This window comes from Aulostomus chinensis, chromosome 2, assembly GCF_037954235.1.
Source record: "Aulostomus chinensis isolate RoL2024-O1b breed Wild chromosome 2, RoL_Achi_v1.0, whole genome shotgun sequence".
Classification (NCBI taxonomy): Eukaryota; Metazoa; Chordata; class Actinopteri; order Syngnathiformes; family Aulostomidae; genus Aulostomus; species Aulostomus chinensis.
The window spans coordinates 13430071-13453863 of NC_141321.1; the positions used below are offsets into that span (position 1 = coordinate 13430071).

The following is a 23793-nucleotide window of genomic DNA, read 5'->3' on the forward strand; positions in this document are numbered from 1 at the left end:
GGGAAAACACACACTGTAATTACAAAAACACAACTCCTACCAAGTGAAAAATCTTCAAACCACCCAAGATGCTTCATCACAGGTTTTGTTACTTCCTGTCAGCAGGACAGTGCAAAGAGGGAGAGTAGAGGTGTAGCACAGGCTCAAGAAAAAACCCATCAGATGTCTGAGGAGATCTTGAGGAAAGTTCTTCAAATTTGGCTCAAACATCCATTCGGACTTGGATGAACCAAAAAGATTTTTGTTGGTCGAATGTCAAAGTCACTGTGACAGTCGTCGAACGCAGTACTTCTACCTTGTACTAAGTCTGGCTGAGTCTTCTTGGCAGATATATGTGCTGTCTGTCAGACGTTTACTTTCAGCTACGAATAACAAACTGCTGTATACATTCTAAGATGTCGGCATCAATACTTCACCAGTACAATCTGGCACCATCGCGCATACAGCTCTGGTGAGACAATGACTGAAATATACTTAAACCACATTCTGCCAGCATTTTAGAATGTGTTGTTAGCACATGAGAGCATTTCCACCAATGGTAAACATGCGGGGGGGCGGGGGGTACTGCTGCTGCTCTCTCGTCTTAGTTGGCTTGGTTCTGCGTCAACGTGTCCCTGTAGCCTAGAAATGAAGTCAGATGTGGCATAAAAAAGCATGTTTGTTTTCAAAACCCAAAGCTACAACGTACACTGGGTTTTCCTGGAGTTTTTAAACATAAACTGCTTTCTGAGCTGACTCATGTGAAGCGTCAGTGAGAAACAGATAGGATCGCTCACAGTCTGCTGCGTATTCAAGACATGTGCAACAAAACATCAGCCAGCCAATCAAACGCGAAGCCAAAGACAGCTGCACTGAGCCAACAGTGATAACAGAATGATCTTCCTCGGAGTTTCTGGCACTGAAAAAGGCACTTTGATTTAATATGAAATGAGCCTCACATTAGCATATGGCAACCATTCCAACTGTTAGCATGGGGAATGCATTTTGGTGAGATTTATCTCTCCACTCCAATCCTGAGGCATCAACAAGCCTGAGCACGCGAGCACGACTCCAGACAGTTGACTCTGCAGCCTCCCCTCCCCTCTAAAGAGCCTTTTGCAACAATAGACAGATCGAACAGATACAAACAGGTAACAAGTTCCAAGTAATAAATATGTTTCACTCCGACATGAACTGTGCATCAGTTTGACAGCAAATGCTGTTCATAAAACAACAAGTTTTCACATGATTTTTTTTCTAGCTAAATTGCTCTCATTCCCTGACTCTCCAGTTCTTCTCACACACAAAGCCGGTAATTAGGGAAGCACAGAAGGACAGGAGTATTTGGAGCCAACACAGTTATTTGAAATCTCATCTCCTGTTTTCTCACGCCACCAGGAACAGGAGGTGGCTGTCAGGATTTGAATGTGTGCACCAGTAGATTTGGGATTAGGAAGGCTTACCTGCTTTGTAGGCTATTGTGTTGGTTTTGGCCACAGACTTCTTATAACACAAGTAGACAGAGGAGCCCCACTGAAACAAGAACATAATGGAACCTTTAGCGAATGGGTTGCACTGACAGTTACACTCAGAAACAAGATGCAACACCTCCAGCGAAAAGAAATTTGGATCAGTGGTCCGGTAACTCCACCAAGGGTGTCAAATGTGGGTCACGGTGCCGGTCCATACCCGGACAGAGGAGGGGAGTCCTCCAGGAATAATTTGATGGTCCTGTTACTCCTTCTCAATTTTCAAATTCGAGCTGCAACAACTGATCGATGAACTAGGAGCAGCTATATAATCAGCCTAACTGTAGCTAACAGCAGGTCAGAGGCCAATGATGCACCAGGGGCCTGCTACTGGGGCTGTGTGGGCCGGTCGGTGTCCAGTGCTTAGATGTACATACACATACACATGTGGTGGAGTGTGTACGCTTTTTAGATCATGTTTTGGCATCAACTTTCTGATCCTCTCTGATTTTAAGGTGGTACAAAGCTAAAGTGTTAATGGACAGCTGAGATTTAGGTCAGACATCAGCTAAACCGTACCGTACAGACTCTAGGTTTCCTTCCTCCAAACAAAAATGAATGCCTTCAGTTTTGTCTTTATTTCACCAGTGAAACATTTGAAAGCAGCAATAGATAGGACACAATCACAGGTCTGGTTGTTGGCAGCTAACGCAGGCATTCTATCCTCCACAACTAGCCGTTTGACAGAAGAGTGCTGCTCTGATAAATTAAAATGTTCCTCTTGGCTCCCTCATCCATCGCACCACAATTTATAGTGGGAGTCTAAATTTCTCCTTCATGGCCCAAAGGTGTCTGAAGATTTACATACTGCTTGTGATGACTCGCTGGCACACTTTCTCTGTGTTAGCGGAGCTTTTAGAACACATCTGCAGCCACACACGGGGGTTGCCCGCTCTATGAAATGCCAAATTTAGAACCGAGCTGACAGACTCTTATACGGTATTTCAAAAATGGGCACAGCACAAGCTCTGAGATTCAGGCTGCAGCTTTGTTCTGAATCATGAAGCCAGTGGATGGAACTCAGAAACATGCCTTCACTCCTTCTCAGCAGTATAACACTTGTGACAACCCCTCCCTAATGTTAAACGTTAAGGATAACATGTAGGTGTCATGTCATTAAAAATAAATCTCCAGGTGAAAATTCATCATGTCTGGCGGATCACTTTTACGTTTCAATTAGAATTATGTTCAAAAATACAAAATTGGCCAATTTATTCAGAAAACTGGTCTGTAGAAGTTTAAAATAACACTGTTACTATCACTACTATTGTGACCCACATAATTTCAATCACAGATATATATATATATATATATATATATACACACACACACACACACACACACACATACATATACATACATATCTACATATATATATATACATATATAAACACATCCCAATTACTGAAGAACCACAATTAACAGCAGAATCAGATAAAAAGCTGCACGAGAGTATCAGCTCTGTCCTGCACAGGTCGACCTCATACGTCACTACAATGCAGTTTCGTGGCGCCTGCGTTGCCGACAAGTCACCAGAGGCTTCTGTCACTGGTTCAGGTCCTTAGAACCCTGTGGAGAGGCCAGAGCCGGGTGAGGCTTAGGAGAGGAGATGAGGATTCAAGTTCATCTTGACATTTTGAGCTTCACTGACTCTGACGAGATGAGCAGGAAAGGTCTGCAAAATTGAAAATGCCATGCAGGAACTGGTGGGAAAGACGTCGTCAGCCCTGCTAGACTTTTCTTTTTGATCAGCACATTCAAAGACAAAATGTCAAGTATTTGACATTTTTGGGGTACGGACTTCCCCATCCTGACTACTCTACTTGAGTTACACATTTTACATTTTTACAGCATTACTCTTAACAGCTACATAAGCTATTAATCACAAAGGAGTCTAAAGGTGAAAATCAGAATAAAACTCAATACTGTTCCAATACTTAAACCCCCCCCCCCCCATAACAACAGTGTTGAGCAATAATCAATAAATTAACGTTGATTCATCAATGATATTCTCACAATATCTACGTGGTTAGTTTTACGAACTCTAAGACACCTTCACCATATTCTAGGATTGTGTTGTGAGTTGCATCATGGGTATGTAACCCAACACACAGCGTGGAGGGAGAAAACAAGGACAGATACTTGAGGGGGTTGTTGGTTATCAAGGGCTGGTCAAGTAAAACATGCTGATCAACGAGCTCATTAAAAGGTGCCCACATGCCTCTGCAGCCATCTACTTTTTATCTGCTCATGCATCTATTTATTCTGCTATTTACTGCTCTGCTGTGTTTCTTGTCTTGGGATGTGTTTTTAGGGAAATATGGAAGTGCATCATGAAACGTTAATCTCAGGAAACTACCTGATGGGAATCTTGTGGCTTGTTTGTGTGTCATTCGATGCATTCTAAAAAAAATGATTACCCAAAAACTCTTTTTCTTCTTGCCTTGATTAAAGTTAGGATATTAAAACGATGAATAATCAGTGATAGACTGACAACCACTGAGTCTCTCTCTCTCTCTCTCTCACCATGCTGCTGTTAAGATTCTTCTCCACCTTGCAGAAGGTGTGAGGAGGCGTCTCTCCCTTGCTTGGGATGATGATGCAGATGTCAGTGACAGCCAGGGCGGCGTGCGGTTGGCTCTCAGGAGCGCGGCGGTAGGTGATGTAGATGCGCTGGGAGGAGTTCCCACTGATGTTGGCTGGACGGCCTGAGGGTGTGGTCTGAATGAGGTGGCAGCCCTGCTTCAGCCGCTCCTTCCACTCGTACAGCACGCTGCAGGAGGGGGCAGGATGCAGCGGTCAGCCAAGCAAGGTGATTATTGGTCAAGTCTAGAATCCATCAGTACAAAATGGTGTCACGATCTCATTGGGGCAGTCAGGTGGAGCTCTAAGCTGAAGCATAATATCCGCCATTTATTGCAGCTTTTCAGAGAGATGATGACAGAGATAAATGGCTGCTTTGGACTTAATGAACCGAAATTTAATGGAAGACATGGAAAATCAGTACAATTTATGACCCATGAAATTAGGAGGCAGAGTATACAGGAGTGTGTGTGTGTGTGTGTGTGTGTGTGTGAAACTTCAAACTCACCTTAAGAACCATTAGACCAAACTAACAGCAAACTGTCCCCTTCTTCACCAACAGTATGTAAATGTAAAGTGGAGCGCGAACTAAACACAGGATCAAATTCAACTGCAGGAAATAAGTCATCTGAACACCTCTCATCTCTCTGTGATGCTCTTATCGTCCATTATTGTTTCAAGTGGAACTCAACTGGCTTTTTTTGCCATTTTTTGAGAACAGCTCTGAACTGAGCAGCTGTGCTGTGCTGATTGTCCCCATCAAACCAGTCACCAAACCTGAACTGGTCTTTACATTAGAATCCATCAAGCTAAAACGGCTGTGGAGGAAGTTCAGGGGTCTTTTTTACTCCACAGCAACGAAAGAACACGAGAAAACATTAAAAGATGTAAAAGCCATGAAAGATGACACGAGGGGCCGTTTCACACACTCACATACAGTATTAGTAAAAACTGAAGGTATTGTTTCAGCAAGTTACTGCGTAGTACAACTACTCTTATTGATCCAGTGCTTGGTTCTTTTTTAAGGAAACAAATGAAAGACAACACCAATGATAGATGTTTTTCTCATATGTACTGTGTGTAAATTAACATTCTTGCAACAATTTAAACAACTCATCATTACACACCGCCATGCTGATTGCTCTAGAGCTCTGAAACTAGAGTGTCTGACTGACAGTTACGCTGACACTCATCACCAGACTGAATTTTTGAGCTCCTGCATATTTACAGCTAAACAATTGGCAGGCTAATGGCTACTTTTACTCCATGCTTATAAATTTAGTGAACTCCTTGTGTTAAAAAAAAGATAAACAACCTGCATTTCCTAGCGTGTGCGTGTGTGTGTGTGTGTGTGTGTGTGTGTGTGTGTGTGTGTGTGTGTGTGTGTCACATTCACTGGATGTTTTGAGAGCTTGCTCCTGTTTCTGCCCTCACAGAAGCTGTCAGTAGCAACTCTGGTGAAGTGTAACCAGACTGTATGTCACAACATGCTCAGAGGGTGAGACCTCTTCTTCTGGGGCAGAACCAATAACTTCTGAGCTGATCAATACAACAGTCTTTAATTTAGTCCAGGAGCCAGTTGAATGTCGGCTCTCACAACCCCAGAGGAGACGCTGGCAGAGCTTCCTGGTCATTTGTATTAAACAAAGACAAAATGTTAATTATTTGATCACAGATGGTCCAAGATTATACTCATTATTTTATGAATTGATGATCACATAACCAATATGTGAAAATGGACATAAAAGATGAAAACACACACACACACACACACACACACACACACACACACACACACACACACACACACACACACCCCTCAGCTTCTCATTAGTCCTACCACTGTGTGGAAAGTGCAGCCTCTCTGGGCTATCAGCAAACAAAGGCTGCTGATACGGTCTGAGCAGCGCCTCTGTATCAGCGCCTGATAAGCACGGCGCTCTGGAGTGTCAGAGGCCAGTATTTGCCTCCTCAGCCCTGTCACCATCTGCCTTAGACACCCAGAGGTGAGAGACGACTGAATTCCCTCACTTCCAACGATGCTGTGGGGGGAAGAGGAGGACGCCTGCGCCTGCAGCAATCACACTTTGTGATGTACAATCACAAGAGGAGCAGCTGCAAGGCAGGCAGGCCTACACAGGAGATTATCCAGGCAGCACAAGGAAGGAGGTGCACCCCATAGTCAGGACAGGGCCATGTGGGCCAAGTAGAAACAACAGCAGCCCCAACAGCTGAGCATTAGTGGCACTGAAAGTAACAACGGTACTTGAAGTAGGAAATAACTCTGATCTTCTGACACAATTATTATTTCTAAATGATTCTTCTAGTTTGTCTTTTGTTATAACTTCCGCCCTCCCTGAAAGCCGGAGAAATCTTTCATTTGACTCATTCATCTAAATTATATCTGAGATGAATTCTATTCGAAGTTCACCGATGCCGACAGTTAAAAGTCCAAATAACACATTTCTCAAGTTATGGACTCATCGTGATCTCACAATTGAGCAAAACAATCCTAACAATGAGTTTTTTCCACTTGTGCTGCACAATCAGTCCACACACAATCGCGATAACGGCCTGTACAATAACATGACCTCAAAAACCTTTATTTTAAAACAGCAGTGAGCAAATGTTGCAGAAATGGCTTCGTATTCCTTATTCCTCCCTATTGTTACTCATTTGATTTAGTAAAACTGACTTGTCAAAATGACAAATACACACTTCAAGTATATCAATAATTGTGCAAATATTTCTAGATAAACAAGCAAGTAAACTCATGATAGCATTTGTACACAACAGTCTCAATCTGATTTTTTTCATCAAATCACTAATTTCTGGCATGAGGGGGCGGCTCTAACAGAATTACCCTCCGCGATGTTTTCTTTGTCATCTTTCGAACATGAGAGAACCTCACAACTCCATTTAAGGAGTTTCCTGTCTCACACCATGAGGAGAAATGAAGGCAGGAAATCAACATCTCTGTTCTCACTTACCCCAGGTCAGTGAGTGGCGGCTTATCACGCCCTCTCCTGTAGCACAGGAAGATTTGGGGTGCCATGAGCCCCCCGTTGTTAAGATCAGCTGAATGGCCACTTGGTGTCATCTCGATGCAGGTGAACCCCGGCGGCACCTCATCGCCCATCGAGCGGATCACCACGGCCACATCGGTGATGGGTGCCTTAGGCTTGGCTGTCTTGTGGCAGGCATCATCAAAGTGGATCTCCTGGTCCAGGGGCTTGGATGGGTCCGTCAGACCGGCCACCACAAAGTAGTCGGCTACACGAGGGCCTTTGTCCTCCATCATCTCCCATTCCCGCCAACTGCCTGTGCGGAAGTCAAGGAAAGAAAGACAGAGAGAGAGAGAGAGAGAGAGAGAGAGAGAGAGAGAGAGAGAGAGAGAGAGACGAGAGCAGAGGGCGGGGGAGGTGAGAGTCATTTTCATGTGGTAGCAGCAGGTTCAGAATTTTCTGGCATCCTCGATTTAGCACTAAAATACACAACTGGATTAAAACGAAACTAGCAAAGAGGGAGATGAATGTCCTCATCTCCTCCTCACATCTTCCTCTAGGAAACATTTTGTCTTTGAGCAGACAAAACACTGTTGGTACTGAGGTTGTGAGCCTTATAACATAAAAAAGGTATAAAGGTAAAACCTGGCCAGAAACACACCTGAGTCAACTACAGGCTGCCTGGAGGGCATGGACATCCAGCTAGGAGGCCCAACATGGGCTGGATCAGATCCTGTGATAGCTTGATTCTATATATCATCCATTGGCATATTTGAACTGCTTAAAAATTACTGGCACCTTTCCAAATGTTTTCACCCTAAAATTGGACAATGAATCCTGCCAGTGTTGTTGTTTGCATTTTCATGGGAATTTTGCCTGAAATTCTTGGTGTGCGTTAAAGGGCCATAAGGACAGAATCAATAATCGCAATATTTTTCACCAAATATGATCATTATTTTCCATTTTACTGACACATGAAATGATGTATTTCCATGACATAATAAACAAACTGGTCTAACTCGTACCTTCAAACACTGGATCACGTTATGATAAACACAATAGCACATAAAATCTGATATTGGAACCGCTTGAGGCTTTCAGTTGTGATTTCTTCTCTTCAAGATCACAAAGGTGAAAAGTAAATCCATTTACCACCTCACTTACAGGGTTCCAGGACACGTGTAGCTGTCACGACTTGAAGCAAACCAGCAGACAGAACCAAACACAACAGTGTTCTCATAGTAAATGTTTCAGACGGACCATGCGTCCACTCGGTTTTACAGTGGACTTTCCTTTGCGGTCTTTGGGTGTGGTGGTTTAAAGTCTCAGTTTGCCTCTGTGAGCAGATTCATCACTCAACCTCTTGACACTTGAGCCTCAGGGATGCAAAGTGTCAAATGAAACTGCCAGCGCTCTCTCTGCTTCCTCGACTGGTCAGTCGTGCAAAAACAGAACAGCTGAAATCAAAAATGCATACCTGAAAAGCAACAATCGGATTCAAATATGGGGCAACTCCGGGTCTTCAACTGATTTTTCACAGATGGCAAATAAGGATGAGAAACCAAGCGGATTGTTTTAAAAAGCTCTACCAAGTTGATGTCACTTTCTGGGAGAGTCTCTCATCCAGACCTCAGCCATTTCATTGTAATCCAAGTTGTTCTGCACAGTTTAACTCTGGATAATTCCACAGGACACGGGCCTGTGATTCCAAGCTTATGCAGTAAGAGGGTGTGGGCAGAGAGGTTTAATTAGCAGGGTGTGTTACACTAGCTAGCTTAAATGTGTTGGCCCAGAGGAAAGGTGAAAAAAGTGCCAAGTTCATGCTGTGTAATGCGATGCTAGTGAGACTCTGCCTCCATCTATATGCCTCACAATCCACCACCACAAAAATCCCTCACTGTGCTGACCTCCACCAGTGAATGTCTTCCATCTGCACATTAGGATTGTTAGTATTCATCTCTGACCAGCTGAACATTTCATGTCAAAGCTTTCTTGATGCTGGAGACATCTGCCAAGATGTTCAAGTCTTCATCCATGTCTAGTGGGTTGTTTATTTGTTTGTCAGCAGCACCAAGAATGCTGCCAAGCTGATTTTCCTCAAACTTGGAGGGTTGTAGCCCACAAAGAGGAAACAGATCCCTCTGACACACAGAACTCCAGGTCCAGTTTGTCTGTAGTTCCTGGAGTGACTCTAAATTAGAGATATTTAAGGTTCTCATCCTAATCCTAAATTATGGTGCTTAATAATGGCCAGAAAATTGATCACACAGTGATATGTAGGGGAAGTTGAGGCTTTCAACTTCATCTAAAATGTCACTATTTTGACTTTTAAATTCTCATCAGTTCAGCCTTCAGTCCTCGTGGATGATTGTGAGAAAAGAAACCGCCTTCAGGCCTATGTTTTTTTGTATTATTAAATGGACTCTCTTTTTTCTACGAAGAGCGTTACAATGTTGCACAATTCACCTGTTTGCCCAGCGTCAGCTGAATCCCTCCAGAAATCAAAAACAACGTGTAAATGTCTGAAAGAGCTTAGAGCAGACTGTTGACTCCGATTAGATCCAGACTTCAGTCCTACTGTTACTCTGTTTAAAGGGCGGGTCCATTCATTTCTGTGTGTTTGAGATTTTTACATCATTATGTAGCTTAAGTGTGTCTTATGTTTCCAAATAAACAAAGTTTAAAAAAAAAACCATGTGGTCTGAATCAGCGCTTTTTTTTTAAGGTCTTAATTGTTAAAAGGTGTTATTCTCCCAGACTTTCTGAAAACTCCTCAGTGGCATGACGTAGGTCTGCGGGTGACGACGGCTTCTCTCTGCTGCATCCCTTCATTCAGGTACAACATATCAGCCATTCAGTCATAAGAACCAGAGGTTGGGCCACAGCCAGCTTGCCCTGCCCAGTCCTTGAACCTCAGTTACACAGACAACAATGAATAATAATTAGATTAACAATGCATGTGCTGTTAGTAAAACTACTTTAAAAGTGATACTCCTTGTGTTGTGGGGGACACTTGGGGAGTTCAGAGGCTCCTGAGTTAACTTTTAATTGGTCTTTGTCCTGAAACAGTTTGACAAGCACTGATCTGATTAACGATGTAGTTCTCAAATGGCACCTGACAGATGTAACACAATCCCATTTGTTTCTGTACTTTCTTTACATCCACAGATTCATCGGTGCCCAGTGAGTTGTTCAGCTAGCAGTTTTACTTCGGTGTGGTTAGTCTAGAGTTTCTTTTTAGACTCAACATTGGTGGAGACCATGTAAACTTAAGTCTGTGAAAAGGATGGAAAAGCCTGCCTCCTGTGCTCGTCACTTTCAGCTCCTGGCAGATGGCAGCTGCTTCCCTCTTCTGGCTCCTTCACTGGAATTACAGATCCACGTCACCTCATCACCTCTGCACTGTGACAAACCCATGAGAAGACTGTCTTAGCGCGCTAAGCTAGGTCTTAATGCCGGGGGATGTCTGGTCAGCCGTGATAAGGCTGAAGGAGTGACACATCTCCGGCCTCTGGTCTGTCTGTTTGGCACATGAGTACTGAAGCCTGAGTAATCTCCTATCTTAAATGGACCTTGATAGTGGCAGCGCTGCTCCCTCTATCAGCTGGAGAATAGCTGGTTAAACCAAGAGCGACTAACTGCAGGATCTCGGAGGGCTGCACATCTGCACGGCATCCTGACTGTGGGATCACAGTCTGCTTTTCAACTTCCTGTCCAACACACAGAGCAGGCTCTTAACTGTCCCTGGACACTTGCATTACACGTTGGCTTAACACCCGACAGACAGGATGTGGGACGCATGCCTCCTTCTTTCTCAAAAATGTTGACTTGGGAATGGAGCACGGAACAAAGTAAACTAAATACAAAATGAACTCTGGTTAATTTAATAAGTCCTGAGTCAAGAGGAAACTACCTCCCACCTTCATATCAAAGACATTGTAAACCCAAAATACCAATTTTTAATACACAATTACTATGTTCCGTAAGTGCTGTTCTTGAATTTGATAGCCAGATAGAACAGCTGAGGCATGTGGAAAACAACTGCACATGTAAAGAAGTAAATCACAGACAGACTGAAGAGGTGACACACACACACACACACACCTGGGGTTCTAGGGTCACATTCCATTATTTCACATTACTAATGAAAGGCTGAGAGACCATGGTCAAGTCAACACATGTAATTTTTTCAACTGCAGGACAACATACAAAAGTAAAGCCGGCTTCTATTGTTCTGCAGTAACACACTTTCAAAGCCCACAGTGGACAAATAAGAGTAACCACAGTATTTTGTAATGTATAATGAAAGCACGGACAGTTGCACAGGGTGTCGACCAGTACAGCAGATATCCTATTTCATTAAATTACTGCTGCCTTATGGAAAGCCACAAATTTTGCATGAGAGTCAAGTAACACAATACAGATGTAGGTGTTTCATGAAACACAAAATTTGCACAGTTATGGCCTCATACAGTACAAAACCGTGACAATAACGAAGGAAAGATGTTGACCTAATTTGTTGCAGTCTTTGTGAATGCAAAGCAAAGGAAAACTCTGCCATGTCACCTCCCTGCTCGATCAGCTCCGGTGCCACACGATAGACCCAAGAATGACACCCATCCTCGCCCTGCCGTCAGCCTGCTAAAAATACAATGAAAACCAGAGCAGCAGCACTCTGTGACGTGTATGTGCCATGTATCACGTCCCATATATCAGAAGTGTAAATTTGAAGATGAGTTACAGTACTTGTAGAATGGCTGTAAAGCCAGAGAGAAAGCAACGACACCAAGGATGGAGTCATGTGACATAATCTGTTACATTCCAATGAACTTGGATATCAAACAAAATTTAATTTCAATATTTAATCAGCAATTGTCAAATACATCTTACCTTCAGAAAGCTTCAATATTAGACATTAACGGACAAGATGTCGAGCAGCCCAGATATATGTGGTATGGTCAAAGATACGCATGTGAAGAGATGCAGCACTTTCTAGGGAATTGAACTGTTTTCATGAACTTGGTGTACTCTGAAGATATGTGGAACAGCAATATAATGCTAGCTCGGCTAAGTAGTAAGTTGACTGTCCATGTAACTACATAACAATGATCCTATAGGAGTATGCAGACTTTAAAGCACAAGTAGTGAGAAGAAGTAAGCCTTATCCCAAGCTTTGTCTAAGTTAGGCCCACCATCTCAGACTATGAAAACTCCTGGTTAAGACTAAACCTTTGCATCATCGTACTTTGCAGAGGAAGAGTCTCAGTCTATAAAGCAGCGGATTTACAAGTTTAGCAGAAATGTACCTCATCCAAAAAAGCTTGGACTTAGAAACCAACAAATATGCTGAGGAGGCAAAACACATTTAAACACCCATTTATGATGTATTACGTGGCTCAAATGGATTTTCTTGCACGGATCATCACCGAATTCTCCTCCAGAAACTGCACCCAAACGGTTCAGAGCTGTGACTCACACTGTGCCTGATGCAAATGCATCACGGCTTAAGTGGTCTGATCCATCCAAATATCTTAATTTGTTGGCTTACCCCCCTGGCACACTGACCTGGAAGAGAAAGCTCGCCTTGGTCTTGAGGTACACACCCAGAAAGCAGTCACAAGTTATTCCTCACGCTCGATGTGCTTTTTACAGTGGTGCTGAGGAGCTGCAGAGGATATTTATGTGTTTCTGAATCATTTAAGACATGAGTTCATGTTGAATAAATGCCTGAAGATATCCCTTTTTTACCCAAAAATTGTTGCACAATGCTTGTTTTAGTAAAGCAGAAATCAGCTTTTGTCTATGGGGTATAATAAACAATGTTGTTAACATGCTAGCAAGATTATTTCTGCCATAACACAGCAGGATGCACAGATTCCCTGGGTTCATTCTGACACTCGACACTACAATAGGTAGAGAGAGGTGTGAGAGCCAGAGAAGCAGAAGGAGGGAGAGTTGCTGGAAAAGCACCACAGGTCCAGAAACATGAAACTCAGACTACATGAAGGGCCGACAGCCAGAGCTGGAGAAGCTTCCCAGCCCAAACTTGCTGACTTAAAACCAAAGCCCAGGGAGGGGTTCAATCAGACGTCCCATCAGGTGCCCAGGGACATCCACATGGGGCTTGTTTAGGACACTGTGAGGGGGGAAGGACTTCCAGCAGTCTTCAGTTTATAAGAACGGGGGCCAATGACGCTCACCAAACAGGCTCACGTTCGAAGTTCTGACAGCCAAGTCGCTCCTCTGGACTCCAGCTGTATAGACACTGAGCTCAAAGACTGCCACAGCAGGGCAGACACGTGGAAGAGGTGAAAAGGAATGTGCACGAGAATATAAACACAAGCCAGTAGGAAGCTTTACTAGCCAGACATCTGCTTCGAGTTAGCCCAGAGGGGTGGGCGTTTGGGTTCTGTGCCTTTTACCGGCACCAGGTCACATAATGTCTTAAAGGAAAGATGACCTCTGTAACAAATAGTAGCATTTCCATGCAATCAGAATCATACGAATACATAAACTAGACAAACTCACCAAGAACACATCTGACACATTCCTGCTCACATCCTTCAGTGACAACTGTGGATCTACTTTCAGTGAGTATTAGGCAGGAATGCGTGAAGCCCTCCAACAGACAAAAAACATGATTCAGCAATCACACATAGAAGATCCTTGACTCTTCAGCACAATGTGACGAACAGATTATTAATCAAACATCGGTATCACCTCAGTATTTGGTACAGGAATGAAACGTCAGATCGGTGCATCCCTCGCTTATACTCCCGGCTATGAAAAAAGCTACAGTGTCTGTTTTATTCGTCAAAAACAAACTCAGTTTAAATGGCATAAGATCATTTTAGTGAGGTAGGGAGGGATGTGCAGTGGGGAGGGAAGTGATGTCGGGTGGGGCCTGTCCAAACTGGCTATTGGCTCAAATGAGGTGTCAAAACAAAGGTCAGTTACAACTGATGGATGGAGAATACACACACGTGACATTTTGTCTTTGGACTTAATATCTTACTTTACTTTGGCATTGTTTTTGCTAGAATGTTCTTCATTAGTGGATTTTTATTAGGCTTCATAGGCCAGTTGCCTCAGTTGCCAGTGGCCTGAAAGAGGTCTTGATTTCAACAGCAGTTGAGATTGTGTCTTGAAATGATTTGCATCTATCAGCTTAAAAGAATTCCTGTTTTCAACAATGTCACTCTGGTGGGTCTCAGTGCGGTCGTGCTGGTGCTGCATCATAAACTGAAAGCATCCATTTATATAACAAGTGAACAAACACACACAATATCCCACAGAAGTGGCACCAACCACAGAGGAGTGAGAGAGGTTTTGGTGCTCAGACGGATTCAGTTGTGAGGAGAGATGAATCTCACTTCAGATGATGACATCAATGCCCAACGCCCAAATTCATCTTGTCTAACATCGGATGCCACCCACCAACTGTGGAGCCTTTCTCCCAGTAGACAATGCTCAGGCTTGGAGTTAATTAGTGTTTGCGGACAGTCTTCCCTGGGAACATGTGATACTGTTCTTAGATGTTCTGCGTCTATAGCAGCTTTCTTTTTTAGAACGCTGCAGCATCGTCTTTTCCTGGCCATATTTTGCGTGACAACAGACCTTTCTCTGTGCTGTGGCCTACAGTCTAACACAATATCCTGCTTTTATTGAATTCTTTGCATTACTGAAATATTAGTTCTGTTTTCCCCCAAATGCTGTTATTGAAATATTGATGCAATCTGCAGAGAAGTACAACTAGTGTCATGCCTCAGTATCATTACAACTGTGTCTGCTGCAGTAAAATAAATATAAATAAATGCCTAATCAGACTATGGTAGTTTTCAAATGATATTTTGATAATGTTCGTTATTGATATCTTGCTTTCAGTTCAGTTCTTTATTGTCCCTCAAGGGGAAATTTGGTTGGCAGTGCAATTCAACATACAACGGACAATCGAGAAAATGACATCAACAATCACAACCACAAGAACCATGAATAAATAGATAAGATAGATAAGATCAAGCTGTCCATAGAAGAATAAATCTATTAAGGAATAAAAATCCTTTGAGCTCCAGGACCATGTGGAGTGCTTATAGATAGAGCAGGCAAATTGAATCCATCAAGACTCAGTGCAAATTAAGAACACTTATTGCACTTGGAATAAAAGAAAATTTAAACTTATTGCCTCTAACCCTGGGGAACCTGTAACACCGCCCAGAAGGAAGAAGGACAAGTTCTCCTAAAAGTGGGTGGTCAGTGCTGGCCAACATCCACGGTGCCCTCTGCGAGACTTGTGGGTTGTAGATGTCTGACAGAGAAAGCTGCCGTGTGCCAATTATCTTACTGGCTGGCCTGATAATGCCAGATAGATGTTTTTTGGTTCTGCACAGTGAGGCTTCTGTACCAGCTAATAATACAGAGCGTTAAAACAGACTCAATAAAAGAGCTGTAAAATAGGACCATCAGTGTTTTGTCAACACTAAAAGTGTTCAGTCTGCGCAGAAAATAAAGTCTCTAATATTTCCCTTTTTGCAGATTGCAGACGTGTTGAGGTCACGACTGAAGTTTTTGTCAATGACTGTTCCCAGGTATTTATAGCGCTCAACTGTCTCAACATGTGAGCCCTCAATGATGGTTGGGAGGGTAGGGGGAGAGGTTTTCCTGAAGTCAGTGGCCATGTCTTTACTTTTTAGGACATTTAGCTCCAAAGTAATTGTGGCACCCCTCTACAAAGTCTTCCAAGACCGGACCATGATCGACCTCTCCTTCCTGGAGCAGGCTGATGAGGACTGTATCGTCCGCAAATTTCAGAAGGTGCCTGTCATTGTATTTGCTCTTGCAATCATTTGTATAAAGAATATACAATAAAGGAGACAGGACACGGCCCTGTGGTGAGCCTGTGGATGACAGCCTCTTCTGGGGAAAAACACCATTAGCCCTTACCCCCTGCGGCCTACAAGTTATTTTGTTTTCTAATTGTAAACACATATTGAAGAGGCAAAGAAACCATCATTCTCGTGTTGGTGATAAACATGATATCGACCCACCAGAAACAGTCAGCTCGATCCAGATTGTGTGTGTCCAGTGTGTCTGAACGTGTTGATATTTATATTTCTCTCCCTAAAAATCTAAACAGCGGCATTTCCCATTCGCAGGTTTATGTTGGTTGGCCTGCCCCGCTAGATTAGGACCCACCCACGTTGATCAAATCCTTCTTGAGTGATCAAGTTCACATTTAAGTAGGTGTGAAAACCCCAGAGCGGAGATTCATACCATTACAGACACCAGCACTTTTGACGTCAGACTGGGTGGCATAAAACATGTCCTCCCACGGGTCTTTGTATGCGTGCAAATCCACACCACCTTCTTATGCTGTTTTACTGTCTAACAAGAAACATCCTCACGGTTCAGTTCAATTTACTGCCGTTACATTACCAGGATGTGCAGGCGTACAGGTGATCCAAAGACCTTGTTTCCAACTATACATAATTTGGTTACTTTCGCTTGCAACATGCCAACACACGTGGGCAGCAGTTGCTTCTCGTAACCAAAGGAAATGAACAAGTATTATATAATTCAGTTTGTTTTTTTTTTAATTGTAACCATTTCGTAAAAGAATTTCCAGAACCATATCTGTGTATTTGTGTGCCATCACTGTGGTATGAAATAACATATACCGGGATCGGAAGATTTGGGAAGACAAGTCCTGAGCCCCTGTGTGCTGTGTGACTTCGTTCAGTAGAGCTGCATAAAGCTACAGCATCACATCACGCTAAAGAGACAGCTGGTCCACTTTTAAGGTTAGTCCACATTAAGTAAGGCTGAGCCGTGATTGGAGCTAACGTAATGGCTAACAACTGGACTTGTTTCAGTGTTCCTGAAGAAGTTTCAGTGCTCACCCAAGGTGAAAGAGCGCTGAAACGTCTTCAAGAACACTGAAACGTCTTCCAGGTGCCTACCACACACACATTAGAGTAACAAGACCTGGATGACTGATGAGAGCACTCCCCGACTTCTCGTGGCCGACCAGCCAAACTAGCAGGGCTGGCAAAAACAATGTTCAATTCAAATTCAAAGTCAACTTTTAAAAAAGCAACATTTGAATGTGAAAACTTAGATCTGACTTCAACTTAAGTGGCACTTCTGTAGCCGTGCAACTCACGTGGTCCCTGAGCGCCACACCTCCAAAGAATGACAGGAATCACAAGCGATCACTGATGGGAGCCACACAACAACGGGAGTAAACCATTATCACTTCTGTTGATAGAAAACTTCAAGTAGGTCAATGGCAGAGACCTCTCGGCTGCAGAGAGAGTGATTTATCCTCGGTGCCATCTAGTAGTCCCATGAAATACTTTGGATTTCATTTGGTGCACCACACCAGTACGAACATTACCTAATCTGTATTGCATAATATATCAATTATGAATCATTCATTTGATCTCACTCAGAGACGACATGCTCTCAGTTCTCACCCGAGCACCAACCACGGTGCAGGGAGAGAGAGAGAGAGATCTCGACAGTCCTTCAATGGAATGTTGGACATCTGACATTATTTTATTTGATCTTTCTGTGGATACGATGTGCAAAAATAGCCACTGGACCTTTGTTTTACATAAGAAATATTCCAATGTCATTTTCTATGTCCAATTTTGCCCGACAAGTGAAACAGAGGAATTTCAGTTTGAGTCTTGAGGAGTTGGAATATTTATTCACCAGCAAGAAGCCTAATTTGTACATAAATACTGCTCTGCTTTAGGCTCACAGCTACAACTTTACTGCTAACTTCAATGTTACACACTCACAGTCTCGTTCACTCTGTCGGTGTTGACATTCCCAGAAGAGTTTGATGCGGGAGTACTGGCGAGCGTAATTTTTGCGTCATCATAAACATCTCCGCCCACCTCACGCCAAGCCGTGGCTTGGATTCATACAGCAATGGAGGCGGTAATGAGCGTACCCTCAGAGGAGGAAAACTGACGGGCTAAAACTGACCCCCAATTTGCCGCACTCAGTCTGAATACTCGGACCGAGCCGCAAAAAAGACGGGCGAATAAGTGGCTCAGTGGCCGGTGGGAAAGCGGCATGTATTAAACACAATTTACACACAAGTGATGGCAGTAGAGGCCTTTGTAGCTCGGAAAAATAATCCACACTTTTGCTTCAATTTCACAATTACTGAATCTTCAGGGACATCTACATTTTCTGGTTGGTACAAAACTGTAATTCATACCATTCAGATGCAACAGTGGCAGTGAGCATGCACGCTGTAATGGATACTACACTGAAACAGAGCGCCACAGGGACGCCATTTTGTTGGTCGTCCCAGGAGTTAGCATCACTGTGGGTTCCCTCAACCCTAAAGCCAACAGGGGGTTACATTTTGGATTATTGTTCAAAATGAGCATTTTTATATTTGAACTGACTTATTGACACAAAAGTGAACGCCACTTTTATGATCCCTGATGTGTAGATTCAATCGTTATTAGTACAAAGCTAAAGATACGTTATTAAAGAACTACACAGCGAAGACAGGGCCACAAAGTTATCCCAACTAGCTTTGCTCTTCTTCTTTGGCAACCACCATTTTGAAGATATTTACTGACATATTTTATGCAATACGAGAAAATGTTGAAATATATCGTAGTTTTTACCACTGACCTTCCTTCACGCGGGAACTGGACGTTCAACAGCTTATTTCAGGAGTCATTCCTACACCTCTCTACCCATATCACATTCACAACATGAGAGGGGGGAACCACATGTCCCACAAGACCCCTTAGTTGCGCAAAATATTTGCGATGCACTTGCACCCTGTGTCTAAGGTACATAAACACCAGCACCACATGAGAGGACGCGTGCTCTCGGTTATACAGGAACATCAACCCTGAGACTGGTGTGAGGAGACGAGGAACCAGGTTTACTGAGTGCTCCTGAAGTCTTCAGGAGGCTAAGCTGCAGCAGCTGCCGTCAGCTGTCTGTCCTTTGATCTTTTACCGACTGCCCTAAAGCCTCTTGGTGGACATGCACAGGACTCTACAACCGTGCATTCATTCCACATTTCCTCTTGCATTCCAAAAGGGTAGCCTTCTCCCCTCTGAACAAGAACAGACAAGGCAACGCCACCAAATACAAACATCCCATCTTTCCATTGCACTTTGTCCATGAGAAATTCCATGATATTTGATCGCTTGAATGAAAAACAAGGGCAGAGCAGTTTTATGGGGATACCTTTCTGGTATGCGAAGCTGAGGTTTTCAGATGACAGGCTTGAAAGTATTTCTGTCACATGTATGATTTGACCGGACTTGCCTGTCCTGTGCAACACCACAAAATAATGCGTAGGGAATTTCTGGGAAGTTAACCTCCAGAATGTCAAAACCTCTTGGCAGCAGACACCGCTGCTCCAGTCTGACTTTAACTCATGCACAGTCAAAATACCACTGTAGCAGCTTGTACAGCTAACTGTTTCATTCATTTAATCATGGAGTTTCTCCTTCCACCTTTACGAGGCACACACGAGTGCTGCAGGGATGGGGTAATGTTGAAGGCAAACTCAGAAGTTAGCATCCCCATGCGTACCTTGACCAACACACAAGCAGAATTTTTACTGTGGATTATAGATTCTTGACATAAATAAAAAATAATAATAATAAATCACTACCAACACCCTTTTTGTGATTTTAGAAACATAAATTTGATTGTTGTGATGTAAAATAATAACAGACTGTAAAGCAACTACACCATGGATGCGTGATATTTCATGAGTGTAGTATTTACTCACGTGTGTTACATCATTCAACAAAACATTATTAATATCTCGTGGTGTGAAAAAGATGTCATTTTAGGCATTTAACTGAAAATCCAACCCAAAAATCCCACTGGATTTGGGATGAGGTAACTAGTTATTCAACAACTTATTTCTGCAAATTAATTTTCAGATGTTAAGATTCATTCCTCACTCCGCCCTGAGGTTCTCGAAGCTACTTAATCCCTCACCCAGGAGAAAAGAGGGATTTTATCAACCTGGGTGGGTCCATATCAAGCTGGGCAGGGCACCCAACACAGGGCTTCTTATTTCACACTACAAATCAATGGGTGGTAGCGTAATACCAAAGGGTGCAGTGTCCACCCCTACAGCAAAACACAAAGAAATGCTAACCTCTTTAGCATCTAACAAGTTAGTGTTTAACCGACCACTTTACATTTGAGCGCTCAGCTGTGGTCACAAGCTCCACACAGTCCTGGTACCGGCTCACAGCAGCTGCATCTCTGGCTTCTTCTTATGAGACACCAAAACCTGGTGACGGTCCCTGATGCTACAGTGTCGCCTCTTGAGGAAGAGCATGGTATTGCGGCATGTCTGCACCTCTAGAACTAGCTTTGAGGATAAAATAGAGCCTATCCCAGCTGACACTGGGTGAGAGGCGGGGTTCACACTGGACGGGTCACCAGTCCGTCGCAGGGCCATCAGGAGCAATTAGGGGTTCAGTGTCTTGCTCAAGGATACTTGGACATGGTCACTGGGGGAAGTGAGGATCGAATTAGCGACCCTTCGGTTGCTAAACTCTACCTCTGAGCCGTGCTGTCCCATTCTTGAGGGTTATTATTTGTAATGTAACCATCTTGATTTTTAATCTAGTTAATTGGAGGTTTTTCCCAGCTACAGAATAGCTTGGTTCTGTTCTCAATTTTGTCTAGTCATGTACATCATGTTTTCTCATAGCTTTCTTTTTAAAACGATCATTATAAATCAAACTAATTCCTGTTCCAGCTGGAGAATTTCTTTCTGTAATCCTTCTTTCTCTGCTGTTATTCTGTTTCAAAGAAAATGGCAGACTGTGTGATGTGTACTTTAAGAGACTCATCATCAATATCGACGCACCATCTGACAATAATCACATTGTGTATTCCATTAAACTAATAGGTTACTGGGGTCTTCCTTCCAGCTTCAGCCTTGAGGAAGAAGAGTGTATGAATATATAATTAAGGCCAGTAAAAGTGCTCGCTTACCAGTCTTACAAGGTCAACATGAACAAGGCTTCCATAATAATCAACAAATCCATATCTTTAGAAACATCAAAGGGTTTTCTCTGTTTCTGAAACTCCTGAGAGGCCGTCTCAAGCCCTTTCCTCCTTGGCCAAATAACTCGCTTACATCTGGCTTTTGTCTTCAATGGGAACAGGTTTAATCGACTTTCCCTGCAGGGTCAAATTACCCTGCAGTAGACACGGGTGTGTGTTAGCTCTGACTCTGGTCGGAACTGACATGAACACAAAAGCTGATCATTCACGACCCGCTTCTGGTGCTTCAAATCTTAGACCCACATACAACAAGCAGCAACAGCTCCAGTATCAACTACCCCACCCCCACCCCCACCCATTCTGATGGCGTTTCGGAGGGGGTAGTACGGGAGTTCTTATTTTCTAATTATAAGGTCTCTTTTCCTCCATCAGTTAGTTTGGTAAAAACACATCACAACAAGCGTGCAGAGGAACCAGCAGTTTGGTGTATCATGAACGACCTTATGGCCAGAAAAGAGCCTCCATTCAATGACCCCGTGTTTAACGGCTGGTTGTTGAGCGATGGTGCTGACAAGAAACATCAGTCCATGAATCACAGACCAAAAAATGTATGTGGCGATGTTATCATGTAATAGCAGCGTCACATTGCCACCGCTCATCCGCCCTTTTGAATGCTGCTGAGAGTTGTCCTTCATCTGGTGCTGCCTTTTTCTTCAACGTAGCTAGGAAGGATTTTGCCTCATTAGTTATGTCTGATTTAAAATCAAAACAAACCCAAATAGGTGATTTGTTCCTTATATATTGATTTTCTATTGATTTTTAATTTGTTATCTATTTTTATTGTTTTATATTCAAAATGGACACAATCCTGAGCGTAGATAAAGACACGCCCATGTGGAGCGCACAGTGCAGAGGGCTTTATCTGTAATTACTGTTTTTTTTAATGCCGTTATCTTTTCATAACAAGTTGTCTTGTCACAATTTATCCTGAGATTATAAACTTATCTCGAAGGAACATCCGTTATCTCGCGATAACGAGTTAGTTGTCCTATTATCTCGCGATAATGGCATTAAAAAAAAAGTCCGCCTTGTCTTGGCCTCCGTAGCACAGAGCGGCGTCGGTGCAGCAGGGGCATGTGTGTCTCTGGAGCAGGCAGGATGGACTCGATGCTCGCTGCCCGATCACAGCTCATTTTCAATTAACAGAAAATCACACATCCTGCCACTTAGAAGGATAAAATGTTTGTTCGAACAAAACAACCCCTTTCATGGCTTTGTTGATGAAACTGATAATAATATAATGATCTCTAACATGATATGGTGTTGCTGTGTAAACTCATATGTTTCCCCCCCTCCATGATCACTTACAGCTGACGCCGACGAGCTCTTCCTCCTGTGACCCAGCAGCAGCTCGGCCATGCAGTGGCACCGTTTCTCAAGACATATTTGCAATGATGAAATACAATAAACTAACAGATTCCCATAGATTTCACCACCAGGCTGCTTTCTCTCTCTCTCTCTCTCTCTCTCTCTCTCTCTCACACACACACACACACACACACACACACAGTAGACAGTAGACTGGCCAGGCTTTCCCGGTGGTGAACTCTCTGCCCAGCACCACACCACCAGACACGGCTTCAGCCCCACTGACAGCCCTCAGGTCTGTAAACACAGCCAGTGCCGCTGCTCACAAGTAAGACAGAGATTTCTAACGCAACACCCTAAAATATCCCGAGGCAACAGGGTGTGCAGAGAGTATTCTGAGTTATTTTTAGCTCTACACGACTGCACGCCAGCGGGTTACATAGAAGCGGTGTCGAGGACCGGGTGTTTCACAAGAGGCACGGCATCACCGCAGCGCAGGTGATCCAGAGATTCATTAAGTGACGTTGATCGCAACAACCTGTAGCACGTAGTTAGCTTCGGGAATACGAGCAGCGGCGGACCGCACCGAGGTACCGCTCACATGCTAGGAGGCACTAATGTCCTGCGCCCCAGCGGCAGACACCCAGGGTAGTACAGGAGAGGACAGGGCATCTCTGGTCACGCTGCTGACGAACTCACGGCAGCACGGCTGTCCGCTAAGTCCTCCGCCGGTCGCTCATCATTTCGTACTTACCCCGGTTGTAAACGTTAAATAGTCCTGCGGACACAACTTCGGAGGGTGACGTCTACCGGTGCAGCTGCATTACAGCCCAGAAGGTACGGCGAGGCGGTCGAGATGACCCGGTTTCTTCTTCTGAATTTCTCTCTCAGGGTGAAACCGTTCGCCGTCCAGCCGAGCGAGGCGTCTTCTGTCAGTCACTGTGCAGAGCCGGCTGCCCGCTCAGCCGCCATCTTGCTTGTGATGGGAATCTGTCGTGTACACACACACACACACACACACACACACACACACACACACACACACACACACAGTGTTTAATCTTGCGTCACTGGTCGGGACCCGTCTTTAATATAATGCATGCACATGTATAGAACAATGAACAGTGCTTATGCATGCAGGCATAGGCCATTAGAACTCCTAATTTATCTACAAAGCTTGTCGCCCCCACAAATGTGGTACAGCAAGGACACACACATTGGTAAAATTCCTGCCAACAGTGGAAAAGTCTTCCTTCATTGGCATTTGTCTTTTTTTATTCCTCACATAAAGTCATAACTGGTAAATA

The 23793-nt window shown here is 43.7% G+C and overlaps 1 protein-coding gene across 5 annotated transcripts in view; it reads right to left on the reverse strand.

Annotated features, from left to right (window-relative positions):
* LOC147269118 (C-myc promoter-binding protein-like) overlaps nucleotides 1-23464 on the reverse strand; it is a 64631-nt gene extending 41167 nt beyond the window's left edge. For all 5 annotated transcript variants that reach the window (XM_086179693.1, XM_086179683.1, XM_086179675.1 and 2 more), the window contains exons 1-4: nucleotides 23241-23464; nucleotides 7082-7412; nucleotides 4035-4281; nucleotides 1443-1512 (exon numbers count right to left, since the gene is read on the reverse strand). In XM_086179693.1, the coding sequence (XP_086035819.1) occupies nucleotides 1443-1512; nucleotides 4035-4281; nucleotides 7082-7392 (628 nt within the window). In that variant the 5' untranslated portion in view covers nucleotides 7393-7412; nucleotides 23241-23464. The remainder of the gene's footprint in view (nucleotides 1-1442; nucleotides 1513-4034; nucleotides 4282-7081; nucleotides 7413-23240) is intronic.
* Nucleotides 23465-23793: the final 329 nt, after the last annotated feature.